The sequence below is a fragment of the Gorilla gorilla genome, chromosome 18 (assembly GCF_029281585.2).
Source record: "Gorilla gorilla gorilla isolate KB3781 chromosome 18, NHGRI_mGorGor1-v2.1_pri, whole genome shotgun sequence".
Classification (NCBI taxonomy): Eukaryota; Metazoa; Chordata; class Mammalia; order Primates; family Hominidae; genus Gorilla; species Gorilla gorilla.
The window spans coordinates 119,321,038-119,342,654 of record NC_073242.2 but is presented as its reverse complement, the minus strand read 5'-3'; the positions used below and the strand labels follow the sequence as shown (position 1 = coordinate 119,342,654).

Here is a 21,617-nt window from a genome sequence, read left to right as displayed (position 1 = left end):
CAATGCATCGCGTCTTCCAGCCCCCGTCTCCGAGGGCTCAGCCTCCAGGTGGTCTAAGCTGGAGTCTAAACCTGGAATGCCCTCTGCCTGCCTCAGCCCTTCCCTTCCCCAGGGACCGAGGGCCAGTGCGGCTCCCCAGCCACCCATTTTTTGTTTGTTTTGAGACGGAGTCTCGCTCTGTCGCCCAGGCTGGAGTGCAGTGGCCCGATCTCGGCTCACTGCAAGCTCCGTCTCCTGGGTTCACGCCATTCTCCTGCCTCAGCCCCCCAAGTAGCTGGGACTACAGGTGCCCGCCACCACGCCCGGCTACTTTTTTGTATTTTTAGTAGAGACAGGGTTTCACCGTGTTAGCCAGGATGGTCTCGATCTCCTGACCTTCTGATCTGCCTGCCTCGGCCTCCCAAAGTGCTGGTATTACAGGCATGAGCCACTGCACCTGGCCTGTTTTTATTTGTATTGTTTTTTGAGACGGAATCTTGCTCTATTGCCCAGGCTGGAGTGCAGTGACATAATCTCAGCTCACTGCAACCTCCACCTCCCAGGTTCAAGCGATTCTCTTGCCTCAGCCTCCCAAGTAGCTGGGACTTACAGGCACCCACCACCACACCCAGATACATTTTGTATCTTTAGTAGAGATGGGGTTTCACCATGTTGGCCAGGCTGGTCTCGAACTCCTGACCATGAGATGGCGGGCTTGAGCCATCTTCCCGCCTCGGCCTCCCAAAGTGCTGGGATTACAGGCGTGAGCCACGTTGCCCGGCCCCAGCCACCAGTTTTGTACAGCACTCAGGTGGGTGTGGTTCCTGAGGACATGTCACACGAGATCCTTCCAGTCCATCAGCCCACCCGGCCCCACCAGCGGCCAGTGCGGCCACTGAGGGGTCCAGAGTCCCGGGGCAGAACGACTGACTCCAGGTTGTGGAGGGGCCTCTTAGGATCCTTCTAGGCACCCAGGTTGGGCAGGTGCCTCCATGCCTAAGACTGAGCTCCTGGTGGACATCGGGCTGGGTGTGGGCGTCCTGCACACCCTCCCTGTGGCCTGGTGCCCGTGAGGAGTGGGCAGTCACCCTGAGAGCATAGACCACCCTCGAGGCTCCCAGATGGCGGCCTCAGAGCCCCACTTCCCTGCCTGGTGTGTGATACCTTCCATGGCTGAGGACACCTCTGACTGCTCACTCCTGTGACCCTGGACCCAAGTGCTGGGCCACACCTGGACTCCAGGCCCCAGTCCTTCCTTCTCCTGCTGTCCTGGCTCCTGGGAGGCCCCCCGCCCTCCCCACTCCGAGGCTCTGCCCTGTGCTGGGAACCCAGGAATTGCAGCCCCACCCCCTGGCCCCGGTTTCTCATGTCGGGATCTGCCAGCCAGGTTGACTCCTGACCGCCACTGTCTCCTCAGACTTGCTGGTCCCACCCGGTCCCCACCTGTCCACCACCCAAGGCTCTCCTGTGAGGCCGCTCTGCAGCTCTTGGCCGGGGGGCCCCCGGCCTCTCGTGGTGCCTTCTGCACTGTCCCCTTTGGAGATGGGAGCTTCGAGGGTAGGCGCCACCGTTCCGTGAAAAGGCGGTATAAGCAAAGCAACCCCCAGATACTGAAGGAGCCGGGAAATAAAAGGAGGCAGACAGAGCAAGTGTGTTGGTACCGGACTATTCACTGGCAGGAACTTACAGATGGAAACATGGCCTCAGGCAGCCTCCAGGCAGGTAGAGCTCTGAACCCAAACGCCCGATCTGGGGCTCGTATCGTGCCCTGGGAGGAATGTGCAGGTGGCTGGGAACCTGGCGGGTGGGGTGGCCAGATTCCTGCTGCAGCATCGGGTTTGTTTAGGAAGAAACGTACGAGGACTAGGCACTCTTTTTTTTTTCTTTCCTGCACATGAATGCCAGGGAGTAGGTGCTCCTGCGTGAAGATGGTGCATCAGCTAGACAGTCTGGAGGCATTCCCAGACCCGGGGTTAATCAGCAGATTAGCATTTAAATAAAGTTACTCTGTCCCCACAGCCAGCGAGGCCCGAGCCACATGGCGGGGGCGGCGGTGTCGGCTGTTGGCTGCATCCCAGGCTTGCTCCATCTCCTCGTCTGCAATGTGGAGGTGACAGTCGTGGTCCTCGGCTAGTGCCACAGAACTGTACAGGACACATCACCCAGCCCCGTGCCTGCACTGGGGGCAGCGGTGACGTGATGGCCGCGGCGGTGACCTGTTGGCCGCAGGTGTGTCCACCCTCTGGTTAGGCCTCTCCTCTCCCTGGGGCGCAACAGCTGTCCTCGGGTGGGAGGTTCAGCTGCTGGGCCTGGGGCCCCAGCTTTCAGCTCCTGTGCCGGTGTGGAGCGGGACGGCACGCCGGGGCCTTGGTCCACACGATGCCCCCAGCTCGTCTCTGCCTGCTCTGTGATGCAGCCTCAGCTCCTGTGGGTCCCGGGTCACCCACCCGTGGGGGCCGCAGTCTTTCTGCACCACGTCCTGCTCTCGGCCAGCACTGGCCTGTGGGCCCCGGCAGTGTGGGGTCACACACAGGCCGCACCGGCTGTTTCACGGGGCCCCCCTGCTCACAGTCCTGGCCTTGGGTCTCTGTGTGGCTCCTGGAGGGAGCACGTATGAGGTGTCCAGGTTGTGAAAGCCCCACCCGGCAGCCCTCCCTGTGACAGTCCTTCAGGCCTCGTCAGGCTTGGTTCAGTCCGTGTTAGGGGAGGCCAGACAGCTCCTCCTCGATCACCACAGGGAACGAGGGTTGGGCAGTGTCTCCTCTCCCACCCAGGTGTGGGTCAGCTGTAAGGGTCTCATCCCAGGAACTGGATCCTGGCAGGGGGGCTCAGGCATCTGACATCCCCTGGCAGGTCTTCCTGTGTGCCAGTGGGAGTGGGTGGTGGCCAGCCCTCTTTGTGGAATGTTCCGGTTGAGTGGTGTGTAGTCCTGGTTACCACTATGTGGCATCTGTGGCTTTCCTGGCCAGCACCCACTGAAAGCAGAGGCCAGCCCAGCCCTTGGACACCCAGGGGCCCAGCAGCTACCGTGGGGGCAGCCTCTCCCCTCCTGACTGTGCTCCTCTCAGCTGTAGGATGAGGGTCTGTGGATGGGTGATGGCTGGGCTCTCTGCTTCCCAAGGGGCTGGATGTGGGCCATAGTCAGGCGTGTGCTGGTGAGGCGAGGGGGCTGGGGGTTGGGAGCCACAGCTCTCTCTGACCCCATCCCATTGCAGCTGACTCAGGAAAAGGCATTACCTCCACGGGGTCACAGGCCCAGCCTGGGCAGCTCCTGATGGGAACATGGGAGCCACAGGGCAGGGCAGGCTCCTGTCCCTGCTCCTTGGATTGTCTCAGGCCCCGCCTCCCCTCTGGCTGAATTTCTTCCTTCTCTGCCTGAGCCTGATCTGCAAAGCTTCTGACCTGCCCTGAGTTGGGGCCAGCCTTCAAGGCCAAAAGCAATGCCGCCTCCTCCAGGCAGCCTGCTCTGACGTCTCCCCCTCTGGCTTTAGCCCACAAAGTCACAGCTGAGCCCACATCAACACACTTAGACCAGTAGCACTGCCAGCTGCATAGACAGCACAGGTAGATACAAGGAGTGTTTCGAAAAGCCGTGGCCCTGCGGCCGGGATGCCTGGACCTGGGTCCTGACCACTCTCGGGAGCTCCTCCCCTCTCAGAGCCCATCCCATCTGAAAATGGGGGCATTGGAGCATTGGAGGAGTGCTCCTCACTCCTGCCCTGCTAGCCGGCTACTCCAGGACCCCAAGACCAGATAATGGGAGGAGTGGTGGGCTGGGCTGTGACCCTGAGCCCCCTCCTCATCCCACCTGTGAGGCTGCCCCTGCTTGGTGTCTGTGGCAAGGCTGACAGAAAAGATGGCGCCAGGGAGACCAGCCAGGGCCCGCCTGTCTCAGCCCATCCTTGGGTGAGCGGGTGTGCTCTGGGGGCAGCAGGTGTGCTCCGGGGGCGGGAGGTGTGCTCCGGGGGGGGCGGGTACGCTCTGGGGGGGCGGGTGTGCTCCGGGGGGCCGGGTGCGCTCTTGGGGGGCTGGTGTGCTCTGGGGATGGACAGGTGTGCTCTGGCGGGGCGGTTGTGCTCTGGGGGGGGTGAGTGTGCTCTGGGGGGGCGAGTGTGCTCTGGGGGGTGGGTGTGCTCTGGGGGAGGCGAGTGTGCTCTGGGGAGGCGGTGGGTGGGCTTTGGGCTAAGTAGCCCTCTTCCTCTCTGAGCCTTTTCCTTGTCTGTGTTGTTGGTGAGTGGCCGCCACCTGGGACAAGCCTTAGCTGTCTGTCCAACTGTCCACCATGTCCCCGGACCCTAGACCAAGCCCGCTGCCTGGTGGGGCCTGCTGGGTATTGAATGAATGAATGAATGGATGAATGAATGAGTGAACAAACTCTGGGGGGCGTGTTGCTGATCACCCCAGGGCAGGGCTGTGGTGGCATGGTCTCAGGCAGGGGACTTGCCCTGCCCGGTGACGTTGGCCTGCTGGGGAACCCCTGCCAAAGTGCCTCCCACGCCCCCATCGTCCTCTGCCTTTGACTCCACTCTGCCCCTCAAGGTTCCCCTCTGGCTCGGCCAGGGGCAGGGCGGTCAGGGAGGCCTCCAGCTCCAGCCCCTCTCTCATCTCCATCCTCAGCCCCTGCACCCGCCTCATCTCCAGCCCCAGCCCCTTGCAGCCTCAGGCTCGGGCTTCTGAGAATCCTTTGCAGATTTCAAGGGCTGGTTATTTTTTTATTCTGGCAAAATATACATCCATAAAGCTTTGTTTCCTGAGATGATCTCACCCCGTCGCCCAGGCTGGAGTGCGGCAGCGTGATCATGGCTCACTGCGGCCTCAGCCTCCTGGGCTCAAGTGATCCTCCTGCTCCAGCCTCCTGAGTAGCTGGGACCACAGGCATGCACCATCATCCCCGGCTAATTTCTGAATTTTTTTGTAGAGATGGGGTCTCTATGTTGCCTGGTCTGGTCTCGAACTCCTGGGCTCAAGTGATCCGCCTGCCTTGGCCTCCCAAAGTGCTGGGATTACAGGCCTCAGCCACCACACCCGGCCTAAAGTTTGTCATGTGAGCCGCATTTAAGGGCACAGGTCAGCAGCGGTAAGCACGTTCGCATTGTTGTGCAGCCATCACTGACACCCATCTCTAGAACTTCTTTGTTTTCCCAAAGGAAACTGCACGCACGGCACCACCTCCCTGGCCTCCCCACAGCCTCAGGGTCTGGTGACCTTCATCCCCAGGACCTACGCTTCTGACTCCAGGAGCCCTGCCTGGTGTCCACACCACACTAGGGTGCCCTGCCATGGGCTTCGAACCCAACCCTGGTGCACTTGAACTTGTTGAGCATTGGACGTTCCTGGCAGGTCAGACCGTGAGCTCCTCTGCTCTGACGGACGCATGGACGGCTGCCACCTGGCTGGACAGGTGCAGAGGGGAGGTGCCACCTTCTCTGGGGACAGGACTGGGGCAGAACTCACCGGGCTGAGAAGTGCAGCTGTGGAGAACAACAGGGAACTTCAGAAGCCTTTGCTGTGAATGCATTTTCCTCCTGCCTCTTGGGCCAGATCTTATGGATTTTTTTTTTTTTAATGAAAATGTATAATCGTCAAAAAAAACTTTAGATTTAAAAGCATGGAGCCGATGGCTATGCTTGGTGCGTTAATGGGAGGAAGAGGGGATCTTAACTTCAGGGAGGGCTCCTGGGGGAGGCTGCTGTGTCCAGCAGGGCGGGCGGTGCCCCCCGGAGCCCGGCACTCCGCGATGTGTGCGCTAAGCTGAGGCCGCCTTGAGCCCGTAGCAGCGCCGAGCGCGATTCTTTCGTGTCTGCTTCTGGGAGGGTGGAAGGGTGAAGTTGTTGAGAGTGGGAAGGGAGGGGCTGTGCTTCTTGAGTTTGCCGTGCGCCCCTGGCCCTTTCAGGTGCAAGCATCAGCTCCACGGTGCCAATGGGGAGATGGGTCTGGAGGCCCCACCAGGCTGTGAAAGGCCCGGCCTCCTGTGCCGTCTGTGGAGGTCGGGGTCTCCCTCTGCCTGCGCCTCCTGTAACTTGCCCTGTGTTTTCCGTGCCCCTGGTCTAGGGTGAGGCTCGGGTCTTGGGGACTGAGGGGCAGGCCGGTGTCAAGGTGAGAGCTGGGCTGGGCTGGGCCTCCCTCCAGAAGACTTCCCGGGGCTCCTTTGGCACCAAGGATGGGGCAGATGGTGGCACGCATGGCCTCCCCTGGGCACAGAGCCAGACTATGGAGGGACCTCGTTGGCTACATCCTGGCTGGGGCTTTGGGGTCATGGTGGGAGCAGCAGCCAGGGGTCTCGCTTGGACACGGGTCTGAGCTCACTGTGGCCTCCTTCCTCAGCCTCCTGACCGGGGTCCTGAGGCTGGAGGGTGTGTGGACAGTGGGCTGGAGGATGGGCTGCTGGCGCCCTTAGGCAGCATGAGGCGCCTTTCCAGTCCCAGTGTCCTCCCTGGCGGCCCCGGAAAGGCTGAGTGGTCCCTCAGGTCCCCTGCGAGGAGGTGACATCAGGCCCCACCCCTCTTCTCCTGACAAACCTCACATTCCTAGGAGGAAGCAGGCCTGGCTAGCACGTGGCAGGCACAGTCTCCCTGACTCCAGACCTTATCAGATCAGTGCAAGTGCCAGGGGAGACCCCGGGTGGGAGCTGTGTGGTTGGGACTGATGCAGGCACTGGCCAGACTCTCAGGATGAGGGTGGGAGGCCAGGCCCCGGGACCTTCTGGGACAGGCAGGAGGGCAGACACGGGACACGGTGTGGGGGCTGTGGCGAGTGCGGCCAAGCAGAGCATTTGGGCTGAAGGCGCGCTGTGTCCCACTGCCCCATACCTGTGCGGGGGCTCCCAGACACGTGCTGGGGGCAGGAATCATAGCATTTTTTGGTTTGATTGTTTTTTGAGATGGAGTCTTGCTCTGTCACCCAGGCTGGAGTGCAGTGGTGCGATCTCAGCTCACTGCAACCTCCGCCTTCTGGGTTCAAGCGATTCTCCTGCCTCAGCCTCCTGAGTAGCTGGGATTACAGGTGCCCACAACCACACCCAGCTAATTTTTGTATTTTTTTGTCAAGACAGGGATTCACCATATTGGCCAGGCTGGTCTTGAACTGCTGACCTCAGGTGATCCTCCTGCTGCAGCCTCCCAAACTGCTGGGATTATAGGCGTGAGCCACCACACCCAGCCAAGAATAGCATTTTCTTTCTTTCTCTTTTCGAGACGGAGTCTCGCTCTGTTGCCCAGGCTGGAGTGCAGTGGTGTCATCTCAGTGTAACCTCCGCCTCCTGGTTTCAAGCAATTCTTCTGCCTCAGCCTCCCGAGTAGCTGGGATGACAGGTGCCCACCACCATGTCCGGCTAATTTTTGTATTTTCGGTAGAGACAGGGTTTCACCACGTTGGCCAGGCTGGTCTTGAACTCCTGACCTCAAGTGATCCGCCCGCCTTGGCCTCCCAAAGTGCTGGGATGACAGGTGTGAACCACTGCACCCAGCCCAAGAATAGCATTTTTAAAGGAAAAAAAGCAAGGTAGAAAGATGGGTCACAACCTCAGTGCCCCGCTGGGAGGCTGGTGCCCGTGTCGTGGCGTGTGTGAGATATGTACGGAAGCGCGAGGCGGCTTCCATGGCTCTGGCCCAGGACAGCACTCACAGGGCACACGGCCTCGGGGGTGTGACGAGCTGGGCCACAGGTGCGCTGTCCTCTGGGGTGGGGCTGGCCATCCTCTGTCGGCGACGTAGCTAACACCCGTCTCCCCGCAGCCTGCCTGCTCCGCTTCAGCGGACTCTCGCTGGTCTACCTGCTCTTCCTGCTGCTGCTGCCCTGGTTCCCCGGCCCCACCCGATGCGGCCTCCAAGGTAAGGCCAGGGGACCCTGCCCACGCTCTCAGGGTGGGAGGGGGTGGGCATTCGTTTGGGGCCAAAATTCGTACAGCTTTCCTCACCTTTAACAGCCCGGGGTGGAAGATGAGGGGTCCCGAAATAAATTTTTTTTTTTTTTTTTTTGAGACAGAGTCTCGCTCTGTCACCCAGGCTGGAGTGCAGTGGTGCGATCTCTGCTCACTGCAGGCTTCGCTTCCCAGGTTCACGCCATTCTCCTGCCTCAGCCTCCCGAGTAGCTGGGACTACAGGCGCCCGCCACCACGCCTGGCTAATTTTTTTTTGTATTTTTAGTAGAGACGGGATTTCACTGTGTTAGCCAGGATGGTCTCGATCTCCCGACCTCGTGATTCGCCTGCCTCGGCCTCCCAAAGTGCTGGGATTACAGGCGTGAGCCACCGCGCCCGGCCTTTTTTTTTTTTTTTTGAGACAGAGTCTCGCTCTGCCTCCCAGGCTGAAGTGCAGTGGCACAATCTTGGCTCACTGCAACCTCCGCATCCCAGGTTCAAGTAATCCTCGCATCTCAGCCTCCCAAGTAGCTGCAATTACAGGTGTGAGCCACCACGCCCAACCATCAGAGTTTCTTATTTTCATCGTAGACCCCAAGCTAAGCTCAGAATCTTTTCTGATCCGTGTTGCAGGGGCTGTGGGGGGCGAGGAGGGTCATGTGGAGTCCCTGTGTCCCTTGGGAGGCCACAGGGAGTGGATGGGCCCCAACTGCCCACTCCCTGCAGGCTCCAGGCATGTTTCCTGCCTGCTGAGGCTCTGGCAGCCTGGAAGTTCCAGCCACCTGGACCGCCCTCCCGCTGCCCGCTGTGGGGTTGGACCTCAGTTGACTTTGATCCACTTGTGAGGCCCCCCTTGGGAACCACCTTGGGGTCTGAGCTGGGCCAGGACTGTGTTGCTCTCCCGTATCCTCCAAACAGAGGACGGTGAGGCCACGTGCCAAGCCTGGGTGACGAGGGTAGCAGCAAACCCTCCACCCTGTGACATGTCACCTACCTGCCCTGTGGGGACCATGTCATCCTGTGACGTGTCACCCACCTGCCCTGTGGGGGCCATGTCCATTTTGTGCCCACGTTTTAGGAGAGCGCGTTTTGGAGCAAACACTCAGAGACCTGTCCCCAAAGGCCATGGGCCAAACGTGGGTGGGGCCGGGCCCTCCACTGGTCTTTGGGTTTGGAGGGTGAAGAGCCACTGAAAGGAAGGAAGGTCCCCAGGGAGGGCAAGTGTAGGGAGCAAGAGACCTTCCCCAGCAGAGGGCAGAGAGGAGGCCAAGGAGGACCGGGGGCGTGACTGTGGAGACAGGCTCTCGGGTGCCGCCCTTCTGGGAGGTGCTGGACGCAGCAGGCTGGCAGCGTGGGGGCCTGTCCATGGCTACGAGGTGTCCACCGGGCTGCGTTTTTCCGGGGGACTCTGGGGAGGATCTGCTTCCTCTTCCAGCTGCTCCAGGTGCCACTTAGGGCCCCTCCCTCCATCTCCAGAGCCGGTGGGATGGGGTCAGGATCACACCCTGTCTCTCCTGCTCCCTCTCCCCTGCGGTAACCCTGTGGCTCCGTCCCATCTGCCTCCCCGGCTAATCCAGGCCGACCTCCCTGGTTTAAGGTCAGCTGTTGGGCAGCCCCCATTTCCTCTGCTGCCTGGACTCGCCTCTGCATGTGAGCTTCTGCATTCACAGATTCTGGGGACTGGGGTGCAGGCATCATTGGGGTCCATCGTTCTGCCAGCTGCAGGTGAAAGGTCACTCTCCGGCCTCGCGACATCTGGCTGGAAGCATCCCACAGGCCCCTCCTAGCTCATGGTGCTGTGGGGTGGGCAATGGTCTTTTTTATTTATTTTTTTTGAGACGGAGTCTCACTCTGTCACCCAGGCTGGAGTGCAATGGCACGATCTGGGCTCACTGCAACCTCCGTCTCGCGGGTTCAAGCGATTCTCCCGCCTCGGCCTCCCGAGTAGCTGGGATTACAGGCGCCCATCATCATGCCTGGCTAATTTTTGTGTTTTTGTAGAGACAGGGGTTTTACCATGTTGGCCAGGCTGGTCTTGAACTCCTGACCTCAGGTGATCCGCCCACCTCGGCCGGGACTATGGGCATGAGCTACCGTGCTTGGCTTTTTTTCTTTTTTTTTTGAGTGGGGGTCTTGCTTGGTTGCCCAGGCTGGAGAGCAGTGGCATGATCATGGCTCACTGCAGCCTCCACCTCCTGGGCTCAAGCGATCCTCCTGCCTTAGCCTCCCAAAGTGCTGAGATTACAGGAGTCACTGTGCCCAGCGCAGGCACTGATCTTGGATCATGGGTAGAATTCAGGGGTGCAGAGAGGCATTTTGGGAGGGGCCCAGTGCGGCCGAGTGCTGGGAGTCGCTGGGGCCCGAGGCCCAAACCCCTCCAGGATGCATGGCTGGGGTGGGTGGGCACCCCCACTCCCGGTCCCTATCCTCGGCCTCCCCTTTGCTCTGTGGAGCCGGTTCTGTCTGTTCCCAGGCCCCTGGCGTTTCGCCGTTTGTTCCGTAAATATTTCATGCCCCGGGCGCAATTGGAAACACTTTCCTTTAATCAGCAGTGGGGGAAGGCAGGCGCCCAGCCAGGCCAGGGGAGGAGCTGGGGTGGGAAGATTTGGAGAGGACCCGGGAGGACTTCCCTGCCTGAGCCTCCTCAGAGGCCCTTCGGAGACGGAGACGCTGCCCAGTTTTCCGGGAGAGAGAGAGGAAAGTGTGAGGCTTGCCCGAGCCGAGTGCCCGGGGCTTTATGATTTGTGCAGCTGCTGGGCTTGGCGTGGCCCTGGTGGAAGCTCTGACGCCATCTGGGCCTTGGTCCCCTTGTAGGCGTCAGCCTGATCCTTGAGGGGCTGGAGGTTGAGCTCAGACTGAACAGGGAGGAGAGGGGCAGGGGCTGGGGCTGGGGCAGTGGGAATAGACCCTGGTGCTCCAGGCGGGGCTGCAGGCAGAGCCACAGGGGTTGGCTCCCAGAGACCTGCTTGTCATTTAGGGACTCAGAAGCCCCATCCTGCCTTAGGGTAAAACCCACCTCCAAGACTGACCCTGCTGTCTGGAGAGAGACCACGCCCCACCTCTTACCATGCCCCCTGCAGGGAGGCCCTGCCACCCTCTCCAGCTTCACTGGTCCCCCTGCTCTGCCAGCCTTGTGTACTCTCCATCCTCTGTCTCAAAAGCCCCCTCTCATGGCCCTACCCCGCAGCTCAGCCCTAGCTCAGTCGCTGGGTGGGCCTCATGGCTCAGCCTCAAGGCACCCTGGGTCCCTTGCCTGGTCCCATGCACACCCCATGGATCAGGTTCCAGGGGGCTCCCATGCACACCCCACGGATCAGACTCAGGGCAACTCCACACTCCCCACAGATCAGGCCCAGGCCTTGTCCAGCAGGTGTGGGGATGGTGTTTATGGACCACGCATCAGGATGCTGCTGTGGTGGGGCCCCTGAGCCTTTGCAGGCTGTGCAGGGGTCCAAGGGCTCCGGCTCTGGGGGAGGTCCATGCTCTGTCGACCATCCGGTCTGCAATGCCCTGGGGCCTCCCCGCCCCTTCCTGTTTCCTCCTGAGAGCCCTGCAAGCTGGAGGGGGAGCCCCGGCCTTTTTTATTTTTTTTTTTGAGACGGAGTCTCGCTCTGTTGCCCAGGCTGGAGTGCAGTGGCGCGATCTCAACTCACTGCAACCTCCGCCTCCTGGGTTTAAGTGAAAGTGATTCTCCTGCCTCAGCCTCCTGAGTAGCTGAGATTACAGGTGCCCATCACCACGCCTGGCTAATTTTTGTATTTTTAGTAGAAACAGGGTTTCACCATGTTGGCCAGGCTGGTCTCAAACTCCTAACCTGAGGTGATCCACCCACCTCGGCCTCCCAAAGGTGTGAACCACCACACCAGGCCCCCTGCACCTTCTTCTGGGTGGGCAAGAGCCATGCTGAGCCCCTCCCCTGCCATGGATAGGGGTGGCAAGAACAGTCCATTCCCCATGGGCTCCCTCCAGCAGGCAGCGGATGGGCTGGGGCCCACACAGTGGTTCAGGAACAAAGGCTGATGGGCGGTTGCCGGCCAGAGCTGGGCGGGTCCCTGGCCTGAACCTCCTCTCACTCCCTTTCCCGGGATGGAAAGGCCACTGTGAGCTGGGTGTGTCCTGCCAGGAGGGAGTTGGAGCCGGGGGCAGGAGACCCACTGGGTCTCCTGGGCTCCTGGAAGGGGCAGCAGTGGGTCCCTGCGGAGGTGGCCTCATGCCCGGCTCAGCCTGGTTTTCCCAGCTTTGCATTTGGGGGTAGGACCTGCAGGGGGAGAGTGAGGGGGTGGGCGGGGACAGGGGCTGCAGGTGGAGGAACGAGAAAGCCGCCCGACCCCTTGAGGTCATGCTGTTTGTGTCGGAGAAGAGGGCCGGTGTCAGGGTGCCCCCTCGGCCTCTGTGTGCACCTCCCCCCTCCACTCCGCCCCGTGCAGGTCAGCAGAGCCTCGATCCCTCTGCACGTTCCGGCCCCCTCCCATCTCCAGCAGCATCTCTTCCCGGGGTGCCCCTCGGACTCTCAGCTCCCTGGTCTGATCCAGCCCAGGCAGGGAGCGGTCGTGCCACGTGGCCAGGAGTGGCCTCCAGGCCCAGCTGCGGCCCCTTCCACCCTGGGGAGGGATCATGGCTCAGCCGTTCTAACATGTCCAGACCAGGACACTCTGGCCGGCCTGAGAACTGAACCGGGAAGGAGGCAGGGAAAGGGGAAGGAGGAAGACAATGGGGAAGCAGTGGCATCCGAGATGTGGCCAGAGACGGACATCCTGGACTGTCGTGCAGGGCAAGGCGGGTGGGCGGGATTCAGGTGGCCTGAGAGCCCCTCCCTGCCCAGGGGTCTCTGGTCAGGCACTTCCTTCCCGGGCTGCTGGATCGTGTGTGCAGGGAACCCATCAGCCCGGCTGCTCAAGGGCCCAGATGTCCTCTCAGTGCCCGGGGGTCCTTGACAGCCCCAGCAGGAGCCCCACAGGTCACTCTCTGTAGGACTCAGAATACCTTCTCCAATGCCACGTGCTCTCCCTGAGTGTCCAGTGCCACAGAAGGCCCCGCTGGCGAGGTTACTTCAACGTCAGGCTAGAGGGTGCAGCGAGCAGGACTCACAGCCCAGGTTCCCAGGCAGGTGTGGCAGGAGCCCATTCCCCAGGTCGGTGTTCTCATGTCACCCCACGGTGACCCTGCTGTACAGAGGCGGGGGCGCGGGCCCCCTGGCTGGTGCCCTCCTGCTGCCAGACTTGTGCTCTGCTGAAGAGGGGCTGGCGTGGCAGGTATGAGCTCGGCACAGAGGTCGTGAGCAGTGAGAAGCCTGGCACCTATGGGTTCAGGGCAGGGAGGCCCTGGAAGGTCCTGTCCTCCGGGAGCTCTGCACAGCGCCCCCGGTGGTGGCTCCTGTTCGTGTCGGGGCTGCAGCCTCCCTTCCTGGTCTGTTTTCCATTCCTCCTTCCCACTCTCCCTCCTGCTCACCCCTCCCATCCTCCACAGGTCAGAGGTCATAGCTGCAGAGTCAGCAGGTCAGGGCCTGGGGCAACCCTAGGAAGGTGTGAGTGTGAGAAGCTGGTGCAAACCTGCCTCGGCTGCCTGGTGGTGCAGACAGGGAGTCCTGGGCATCCCTGAGGGCTGCCTCACGGTCAGGCTTAGGGATGTGCAGGGTGACTTGGACATGGGTCATGAGTTTTTACTCCAGAAAGAGGGGGCTGAGCGTCCAAGACCAATCCCGAGTCTGTCACCTAACACCAGTTGTGCCCAAAAAACTGAACAGAGTGGACACAGGCCCTGAGTTTGCGCCCCGAGGCCGAGACAGGGCAGGTGTGGTGGTGACATTCACGACCTTGGACCCAGACCCAGATGCTGCCTGTCCCTGAGCTCCAGGAAGTTGTGAGAAGGGCCTGAGCTGTTCTGCACTTTCTCGTGGCCGGGCGTGGCTGGTGGTGCAGGAGTTGCTGCCCCAGGGTGAGGGCCCGGAAGCTCCTGCCAGAAGGTGCCGGGGTGGAAAGGGAAGCTGTCCACAGCCCTGTCAGGACTCAGAACCCGGTGGGCCAAGGACTTTGGTCCGGACCCCTGCTGGAGGGTGAGCTGTCCACATGTGCGCCGAGAGCAGAGGCGAAGCCAGGGCTTCCAATTGCTGAGGGGCTGAGTCCAGTGGGGCCACGGGCAGCTGGGAGCAGGACAAGGCTGCTGGGCAACCAGATGGTGCTGCCGCTTCCTGCCAGGTGCGGGTACACAGAGAGAGAGAGGATGCCGGTCTGGGGCCTGACCTGGCGCACAGTAGGTGCCTGAAATGCCAGGGTGGCCATGGGGACTGGGTACCATGCATAGGCCATGCATAGGGATGCGACTTCTCCTTGCAGCCCCTCAGCCCCAGGGAGGCAGCTGCCTGCCCCACTTTTCTCCAGAGCCATCATGGCCCTGCTCCCACCCCGGCCACGGCTGCTCAGGGGCGCTCCCCATGCCCTGGTCTCCATCCACCTGCAGCCCCCACTGGGGTGAGGTGGAGCTTCTTGCCTCTCCTTGTGTCTATTTCCTCTGCTTCCACAACTGAACGGTGACAGGTATTTGCTGGATGAGGGAGCAAACCCCAGGTGGTTTCCTCTGAGCCTGGGAGGCCTTTTCCTGCCTGTGGGCCCCAGGCCCATCCTGCTGCCACCCCCAGGAGGATGCCTGGCTCCTTGTCACAAGAGTGACCCTGGGGAGGCGTGGGGAGTGGGGCTGGCCGGCCTGCCTGATGGGGTCCTGAGTCCATGACGGGCTTGCGTCTCAGGCCTCTGGGCTCTGGCCTGGCTGGGGGCTATCATCTGGCTGAGCGGCCTGGGCTGCGGCCCCGCCCCCCCGTCCCCAGGACCAGCCTCACCCACTCGCTCTGCCGCAGGTCACACAGGCCGCCTCCTGCGGGCATTGCTGGGCCTCAGCCTGCTCTTCCTGGTGGCCCATCTCGCCCTCCAGATCTGCCTGCATACTGTGCCCCACCTGGACCAGCTCCTGGGACCCAGCTGTGAGTCGCTGAGGGGGCGGGGCAGGGATAGCCATCCTGGGGGTCAGGGAGAGGGCCCTGCAGTGACCCCGAGTCTCCTGGGGGGGTTGACTCAGCCTGATTTATGTCTGGCCCGGATGGTCCAGGTGAAACGCTCCAGGGATGACCAGGCCACGGTGCTGGCTGGGCAGAGCCTGACCTGGGTTCCCCCGTCTTTCTCTGCAGGCAGCCGCTGGGAGACCCTCTCGCGACACATAGGGGTCACAAGGTAAGACCATCCCCTACCCCCAACCAGCAAGCCTCCCTTGGGGATTTCAGGCCCCAGGAAGTGGGGGGACCCAGGAGGGACAGAGGGGGACCTGAAGACCCATCCACACTCCCACCCGCACCTGGAGACCCATCCACGCTCCCACCCACACCTGGAGACCCATCCACACTCCCACCCACACCTGGAGACCCATCCACACTCCCACCCGCACCTGGAGACCCATCCACACTCCCACCCGCACCTGGAGACCCATCCACACTCCCACCCGCACCTGGAGACCCATCCACGCTCCCACCCTCACCTGGAGACCCATCCACGCTCCCACCCGCACCTGGAGACCCATCCACGCTCCCACCTGCACCTGGAGACCCATCCACGCTCCCACCCACACCTGTCCTCTTGGTCTGACCGCGGCTGCTCCCTGCTGTCCACAGGCTGGACCTGAAGGACATCCCCAACGCCATCCGGCTGGTGGGCCCTGACCTGGGTATCTTGATGGTCTCCTCTGTCTGCCTCGGCATCTGCGGGCGCCTTGCAAGGAACACCCGGCAGAGCCCACATCCACGGGAGCTGGTGAGGGCAGATGCGTCACCCGTGTGTCAGGGAGGTCATTCGAGAGCTGTGGTCTCAGCCATTTTGAGGGTTATTTTAATCTTTTTAAAACAGATGTAGACGTTTTGGTTGTAAGTTGGTGTTAAAGAGAGGAGGAAGTTCCGAATCCCACCCCAGGGCCCAGCCTGCAGTTCCATCCGTTCAGACCTGTTTCTACTCGGGCTCTGCCTCTAGTCGGAAACCTCCACGCCCCGACATGGCATCTGTGCCCTTAGGAACTCTTCACGGGAATTATTTGGGGCCGCGCGGTGGTGGAAACCTGCAGTGCTGGGCAGTGGGTCTGGCTGGAGAGCCACTGCAGAAGGGCTGAGAAGGGGCGGCCCCAGTAGGCCCCATGCACTTACAGGCAAACAGGCTGTCGGCCCAGAGCCCCAGCAGGGGCCTGGACCCCAGGAGCGACGGGCCTGAAGCAGGGCCTCTGTCCTCGGAGTGGGAGGCAGAGTGAACTTTAGCTGCTACGAGACTTGGAGGTCCGGCCCCGGGAATCTCTGAGCTATGGCCCCCTTGCACGGACAGGGCATGAGCTGGGGCCTGCGACACCCGACGTTGACGGCTCAGACCCTCTCGTCCCTGCCTGGGCCCATGCTTGCCATCCCCAGGCTCAGCCAGGATTTATGGCCACCTGGGTGTCCTGGCCCACAAACTCCCTGCCCCGGGCACCCAGCCTCCTCCCACCTCACCCTCCCAGTGCCCACTCGTCAGACAGCTGATGCTTGCCACGCACATGGGCCTCAACTTCTAGAGGAGTCCCGAGAGGGAAAGGGGTTCCCCAAGCCACACAGTAGGTCAGGAACACCTGCTCAGCCTGCAGAGGCGGCCTGCCCTCCTGCCTGTCCTGTCCCCACCCCATGGGGCAAGGCTGGTGCCCGCATTTCAGAAGTGGGAACGGGGATCTGGAGGTCAAGTGGCTTTTCCGGGCATTTGAGGGGGTTCAGCGCTCATGAGGACTGTGCTGCTGCCTGTCCTCCAAGAGACCCGCCCCTCCCTCGTCAGCCCCTCCATGCTGATGGGGGCATGGGGCATGAGCTTCCTGGAGTTTGGCTGCTGGGAAGGGGCTGGGTGGCTGGACTCTGGTCATCTTCATCTTGGTGTGATGGGAGCCTGAGTGTGCAGCTGCGCCCTGGGCGGCCAGCGTGGACAGACTTCAGAGTGAGCTGGGGGCACCAGGCACCTGCAGGATACCGTTCCGAAACCCGGATCTAGAAGCCCCATGACCCGGCCTGGCAGGGCCCCCGGGCGACCCTCACTCCCACATACGGGCACCACACACACGTGTGTGCAGGCATGCGACGGAGTGTGCCAGCCAGCCCAAGGGGCGCTGGCCGCTAGAGGAGGTGAGGGGCGTCTGCAGCATGGCTGCGGCACATGGGGCCGAAGTCAGGGCCGGGCCTGCCCCTCGGTGGCCTCACTCCCCAAGTCAGGGCCGGGCCTGCCCCTCAATGGCCTCACACCCCAAGTCAGGGCCGGGCCTGCCCCTCGGTGGCCTCACACCCCAAGTCAGGGCCGGGCCTGCCCCTCGGTGGCCTCACACCCCAAGTCAGGGCCGGGCCTGCCCCTCGGTGGCCTCACACCCCAAGTCAGGGCCGGGCCTGCCCCTCGGTGGCCTCACACCTGTTCTCCCACAGCAGCTGCCTCTGTTCTTTCCACTCCCAGAAATGCTCATTTTTCACAGCTCTGCCCAGAAGATTTCCCAGGGCCAGGGCCAGGCTGTGGGTGGGGTGAGCGATGGCGCCCTGCGTTCTGATCCAGCCTCGCCCCCAGCTGCTGTGTGGTCTCTGAGAGGGGTGGGCTCAGGGCCCGGGCCTCTCCTGCCCTGATCTCCCTGTTACCCTGGCCTCGGAGCCTCCCAGCAGCCCCTGCAGCCCTGGAGGCCTGTGAGGACAGGACTGGTCTGGTTTATCTGTCCCGTCAAGCCCCCATCCCGTTTGACAGAAGCGGAATAGGCTCCGAGAGGCTGTAACTTGCTTCGGCCTGCAGAGCACGGAGACTGTCAGAGCTGGGATGGGGCCTATCGTCCAGCCCCACAGCCTGTGGTCTCAGCCCGGGCACCTGGCGCCTCAGCCACCAGGAGAGCCCCCGAGTCACAGATGGGGACACTGGGCCGCTGGCAGCCAGGCCAGAGCCAGGGCATCTGACCACAGCCGTGTTCTTTCCACCACACCCTGGCTTTCCCTGGTGTTTGGGAAATGGCTGTGTTGTGGGAAATCTTTAGTCAGGTCCAGGGAAAACAGGCCTGGCAGGTCTGTCTCCCCAGCCCCAGGCCGGCCTGTCACTTCTTCTAGGCAGCTGGCCACCTCCGTCCCCCCAGAGGCTTGGGGAGGGCAGGAGTACCACCCCTATCTTCCAGGCACAGCCACCCAGAAGGCTGGCAGGAGTACACCAGAGACCCTGGAGCCTGGCCATGTCCCTCAGGCCCCCTTGGTCTCTAGAGACCTCCCGGGGTATAGACAGGGCCCCGCTGCTCCCTGGGTGCGTGGTTCGGGGAGATGAGGTGCTACAGGACAGTCTGCGGTCTGTCTATACCTGGCAAGGTCATCACGTGCCTGGGCTTGGCAGGACAGACCCTGGGACTTCGGCCAGGGTGGGAGCTGCTACCAGGAAGGCCTGCAGGAACTGTGAGCTTGAGTGAGGAAGTAGGAAGGTGTCAGGCAGACCTCAGGGACGGCTGGGGCCTGTGCCCAGGGAGGCTGTCCCGTGGCCCTCAGAGGAGCAGCTGTGGATGTGGCCGCCTCCCACTCTCCTGGCTGGGCAGGTGTGGGCTGGAGAGGTGGCCTCAGTGCGATACACCTGACCTTGCCCCTGTCCGTGACCTTGGCAGGATGATGACGAGAGGGATGTGGATGCCAGCCCCACGGCAGGGCTGCGGGAAGCAGCAACGCTGGCCCCTACACGGAGGTCACGGCTGGCCGCTCGTTTCCGAGTCACGGCCCACTGGCTGCTGGTGGCGGCCGGGCGGGTCCTGGCCGTAACACTGCTTGCACTGGCAGGTACGCACCGAGGCAGGGGGCACTGGCAGTCACACTGGGAGGGGTCTTGGAGTTCCCTGATGACTGTGGAGACAGCGGGACACACGGCACCGGCCAGGTACAACCCTGTGTGCCCCTGCCCCGCAGGCATCGCCCACCCCTCGGCCCTCTCCAGTGTCTACCTGCTGCTCTTCCTGGCCACCTGCACCTGGTGGGCCTGCCACTTTCCCATCAGCACTCGGAGCTTCAGCCGACTCTGCGTCGCTGTGGGGTGCTTCGGTGCCGGCCATCTCATCTGCCTTTACTGCTACCAGATGCCCTTGGCACAGGCTCTGCTCCCGCCTGCCGGCATCTGGGCTAGGTAACGGCTTGCCACACAGCCCCTTTTTCCTCCCGCCCTGGTCCTGCCCACCTGGTTCGTCTAGCCCCTGTGGCCCCACTGCCTCTGGGGTGGGAGGCTGTGACGGGTCTTCTCTGGACAGGGTGCTGGGTCTCAAGGACTTCGTGGGTCCCACCAACTGCTCCAGCCCCCATGCGCTGGTCGTCAACACCAGCCTGGACTGGCCTGTGTATGCCAGCCCCGGCGTCCTCCTGCTGCTGTGCTACGCCACGGCCTCTCTGCGCAAGCTCCGCGCGTACCGCCCCTCCGGCCAGGTGAGCACCTGCCACCCATGGGGGGTGGGCTGAGGCCAGACCATGGGGCTGGTCTCAGGACCTCTTGCCTCTGGGTGGGGTGTGGAGCTGGTCTGGGCTCAAGACGCTGGTCTCTGCAGAGGAAGGAGGCGGCAAAGGGGTACGAGGCTCGGGAGCTGGAGCTAGCAGAGCTGGACCAGTGGCCCCAGGAACGGGAGTCTGACCAGATGAGCAGCCAGGCAGGTGGAGACGCCAGCGTGGGGGGCGACCGGCCAGCCCCTGCATGGCTCACCGCTGCTTGCCCACAGCACGTGGTGCCCACAGCACCCGACACCGAGGCTGATAACTGCATCGTGCACGAGCTGACCGGCCAGAGCTCCCTCCGGCAGCGGCCTGGTAAGTACCGCACACTGCGAGGTATGGCTGGCTAGGGTAGGGGGGCGGTGCTGCCCCCTGGTGGCCGCCTGGCGCTCTCGCATGCTCGCGCCGCACCTCTGCCTGCCGCCCCCTCGGGGGCCCAGGACATCCACGGGTCGGTGTCAGTGACCCCCGAGACCCCCAGGGCAGCCGAGTAGCCATGTCACTGACCAACTCCCAAGACCCCCAGGGCAGCTGAGTGGCCGCGTCGTTGGTCCCCAAGACCCCATGGGGGGCCTCCAGGTCCCCCAACCCCTCCCCTGAGAACGTGGCTATGCTGTCTTGTGCTGTTAGCTCTGGGAGCTGCTCCAGGTGGCCCAGTGGCCCCAGGAGGCCGCTCATCCAGGGCAGGAGCTGGCCTGCGAACTCTGTGTTGGCCATGTCGCCTTGGGAGGGCCTGGGGGCTCTTTCTGGCTGCTTTCTTTCTTTACCCTAACCCTTGATTTTCCATTTTCCAATGTGTTTCTGAATGAAGCAAATGAAGCCAGGGCCCTGGGGTGGGGGTCCCGAGAGTCTTCAGGTGCGCAGAGCTGGAAAGGGGGTCAGGGCCACCTTTCCCACCCTTTCAAGGAAACTGAGGCCCAGAGCACGGCAGGTGCTGGCAGGGCGATCCCTGACGCTCGGGGACGGTGTCAGCCCAATTGCCAGAGCCCACGTATTCTGTCCATAGCCCACTGTGGCCACCGGGGGCCTGTCCCTCCTGCTGCGTGCTTGCCCAGGGCCCAGATTTTAGGGCACAGTCAGGGTGGGGGGGCCTGGAGATCACCCTGCCGGAGCTGACCGCTGTCCCCACCTGCAGTGCGGCCCAAGCGGGCTGAGCCCAGGGAGGCGTCTCCGCTCCACAGCCTGGGCCACCTCATCATGGACCAGAGCTATGTGTGCGCGCTCATCGCCATGATGGTAGGCGGCTGTGGGGGTTGGGGTGGGATGTAGCGGGGGAGGGTGGCTGGGCAGCGCCCTCTGCCGCGCAGGTGTGGGGTATCGCCTGGGTCGGGTGCGCTGGGCAGCTGTGCAGCCCTCTCTGCCGCGCAGGTATGGAGCATCACCTACCACAGCTGGCTGACCTTCGTACTGCTGCTCTGGGCCTGCCTCATCTGGACGGTGCGCAGCCGCCACCAACTGGCCATGCTGTGCTCGCCCTGCATCCTGCTGTATGGGATGACGCTGTGCTGCCTACGCTACGTGTGGGCCATGGACCTGCGCCCTGAGCTGCCCACCACCCTGGGCCCCGTCAGCCTGCGCCAGCTGGGGCTGGAGCACACCCGCTACCCCTGTCTGGACCTTGGTGCCATGGTGAGTGTGCACCACCACATCCGGGAGTGCCTGAGTGCGCAGACCCATCAGGGTTGTCGTCCTGTTCAATGTCCACTTGCCCGGGGGAGTGGCAGCGCCAAGAAGGCAGATGTGTCTGTCCCCGTCTGCCCACCCAGAGCCAGCCCAGAGTAGCTTCTCAGTGAGCGTTTGTTGAGTGAATAAACAATCTTGTGTTGGCACGGGCACCACCCCTGTGCCCCGACACTGTGTGTGAGCATGGGCTCTGTCTGTTGGCATGGGCACCACCCCTGTGCCCTGACACTGTGTGAGAGCATGGGCTCTGCCCATTGGCACAGGCATCACCCCTGCGCCCCTGACAGTGTGTGTGAGCGTGGGCTCTGCCCATTGGCACCATGCACAGCCCTGGGTCTCAGTGACAAGCTGTGCAGGCCATGTGTTCACAGGGTGCCTGCGTGTCCATGTGAGACGGGTGCCAGCATCGTGTCTGGACACCTGTTTGCAGGCCAGTGGGTGTGTCTCATCTTGTGAAACTTGTGAGCCTGTGTGCCAACATGTGCACCTGTGAGCTTGTGTGCATATGTGAGCACGCATGTGGGCAAACGTGCACTCCAGCATGTGGACGTGTGTGCAGGTGCGTGCATGGATCTGTGCCCACGT

At 62.5% G+C, this 21,617-nt stretch overlaps 1 protein-coding gene across 4 annotated transcripts in view; it reads left to right on the top strand.

Moving 5' to 3' along the window:
* The window catches only part of PIEZO1 (piezo type mechanosensitive ion channel component 1 (Er blood group)), a 68,466-nt gene that overhangs the window by 27,425 nt on the left and 19,424 nt on the right, over positions 1-21,617 (top strand). For 3 of the 4 annotated variants that reach the window (XM_063700390.1, XM_063700389.1, XM_063700391.1), the window contains exons 2-11: positions 7,713-7,808; positions 14,688-14,810; positions 15,015-15,057; positions 15,492-15,630; positions 18,488-18,656; positions 18,783-18,996; positions 19,118-19,289; positions 19,409-19,664; positions 20,485-20,585; positions 20,718-20,978. In XM_063700390.1, coding sequence (XP_063556460.1) covers positions 7,713-7,808; positions 14,688-14,810; positions 15,015-15,057; positions 15,492-15,630; positions 18,488-18,656; positions 18,783-18,996; positions 19,118-19,289; positions 19,409-19,664; positions 20,485-20,585; positions 20,718-20,978 — 1,574 coding nt within the window. The remainder of the gene's footprint in view (positions 1-7,712; positions 7,809-14,687; positions 14,811-15,014; positions 15,058-15,491; positions 15,631-18,487; positions 18,657-18,782; positions 18,997-19,117; positions 19,290-19,408; positions 19,665-20,484; positions 20,586-20,717; positions 20,979-21,617) is intronic. The other variant, XM_055364506.2, reaches the window with a different exon arrangement.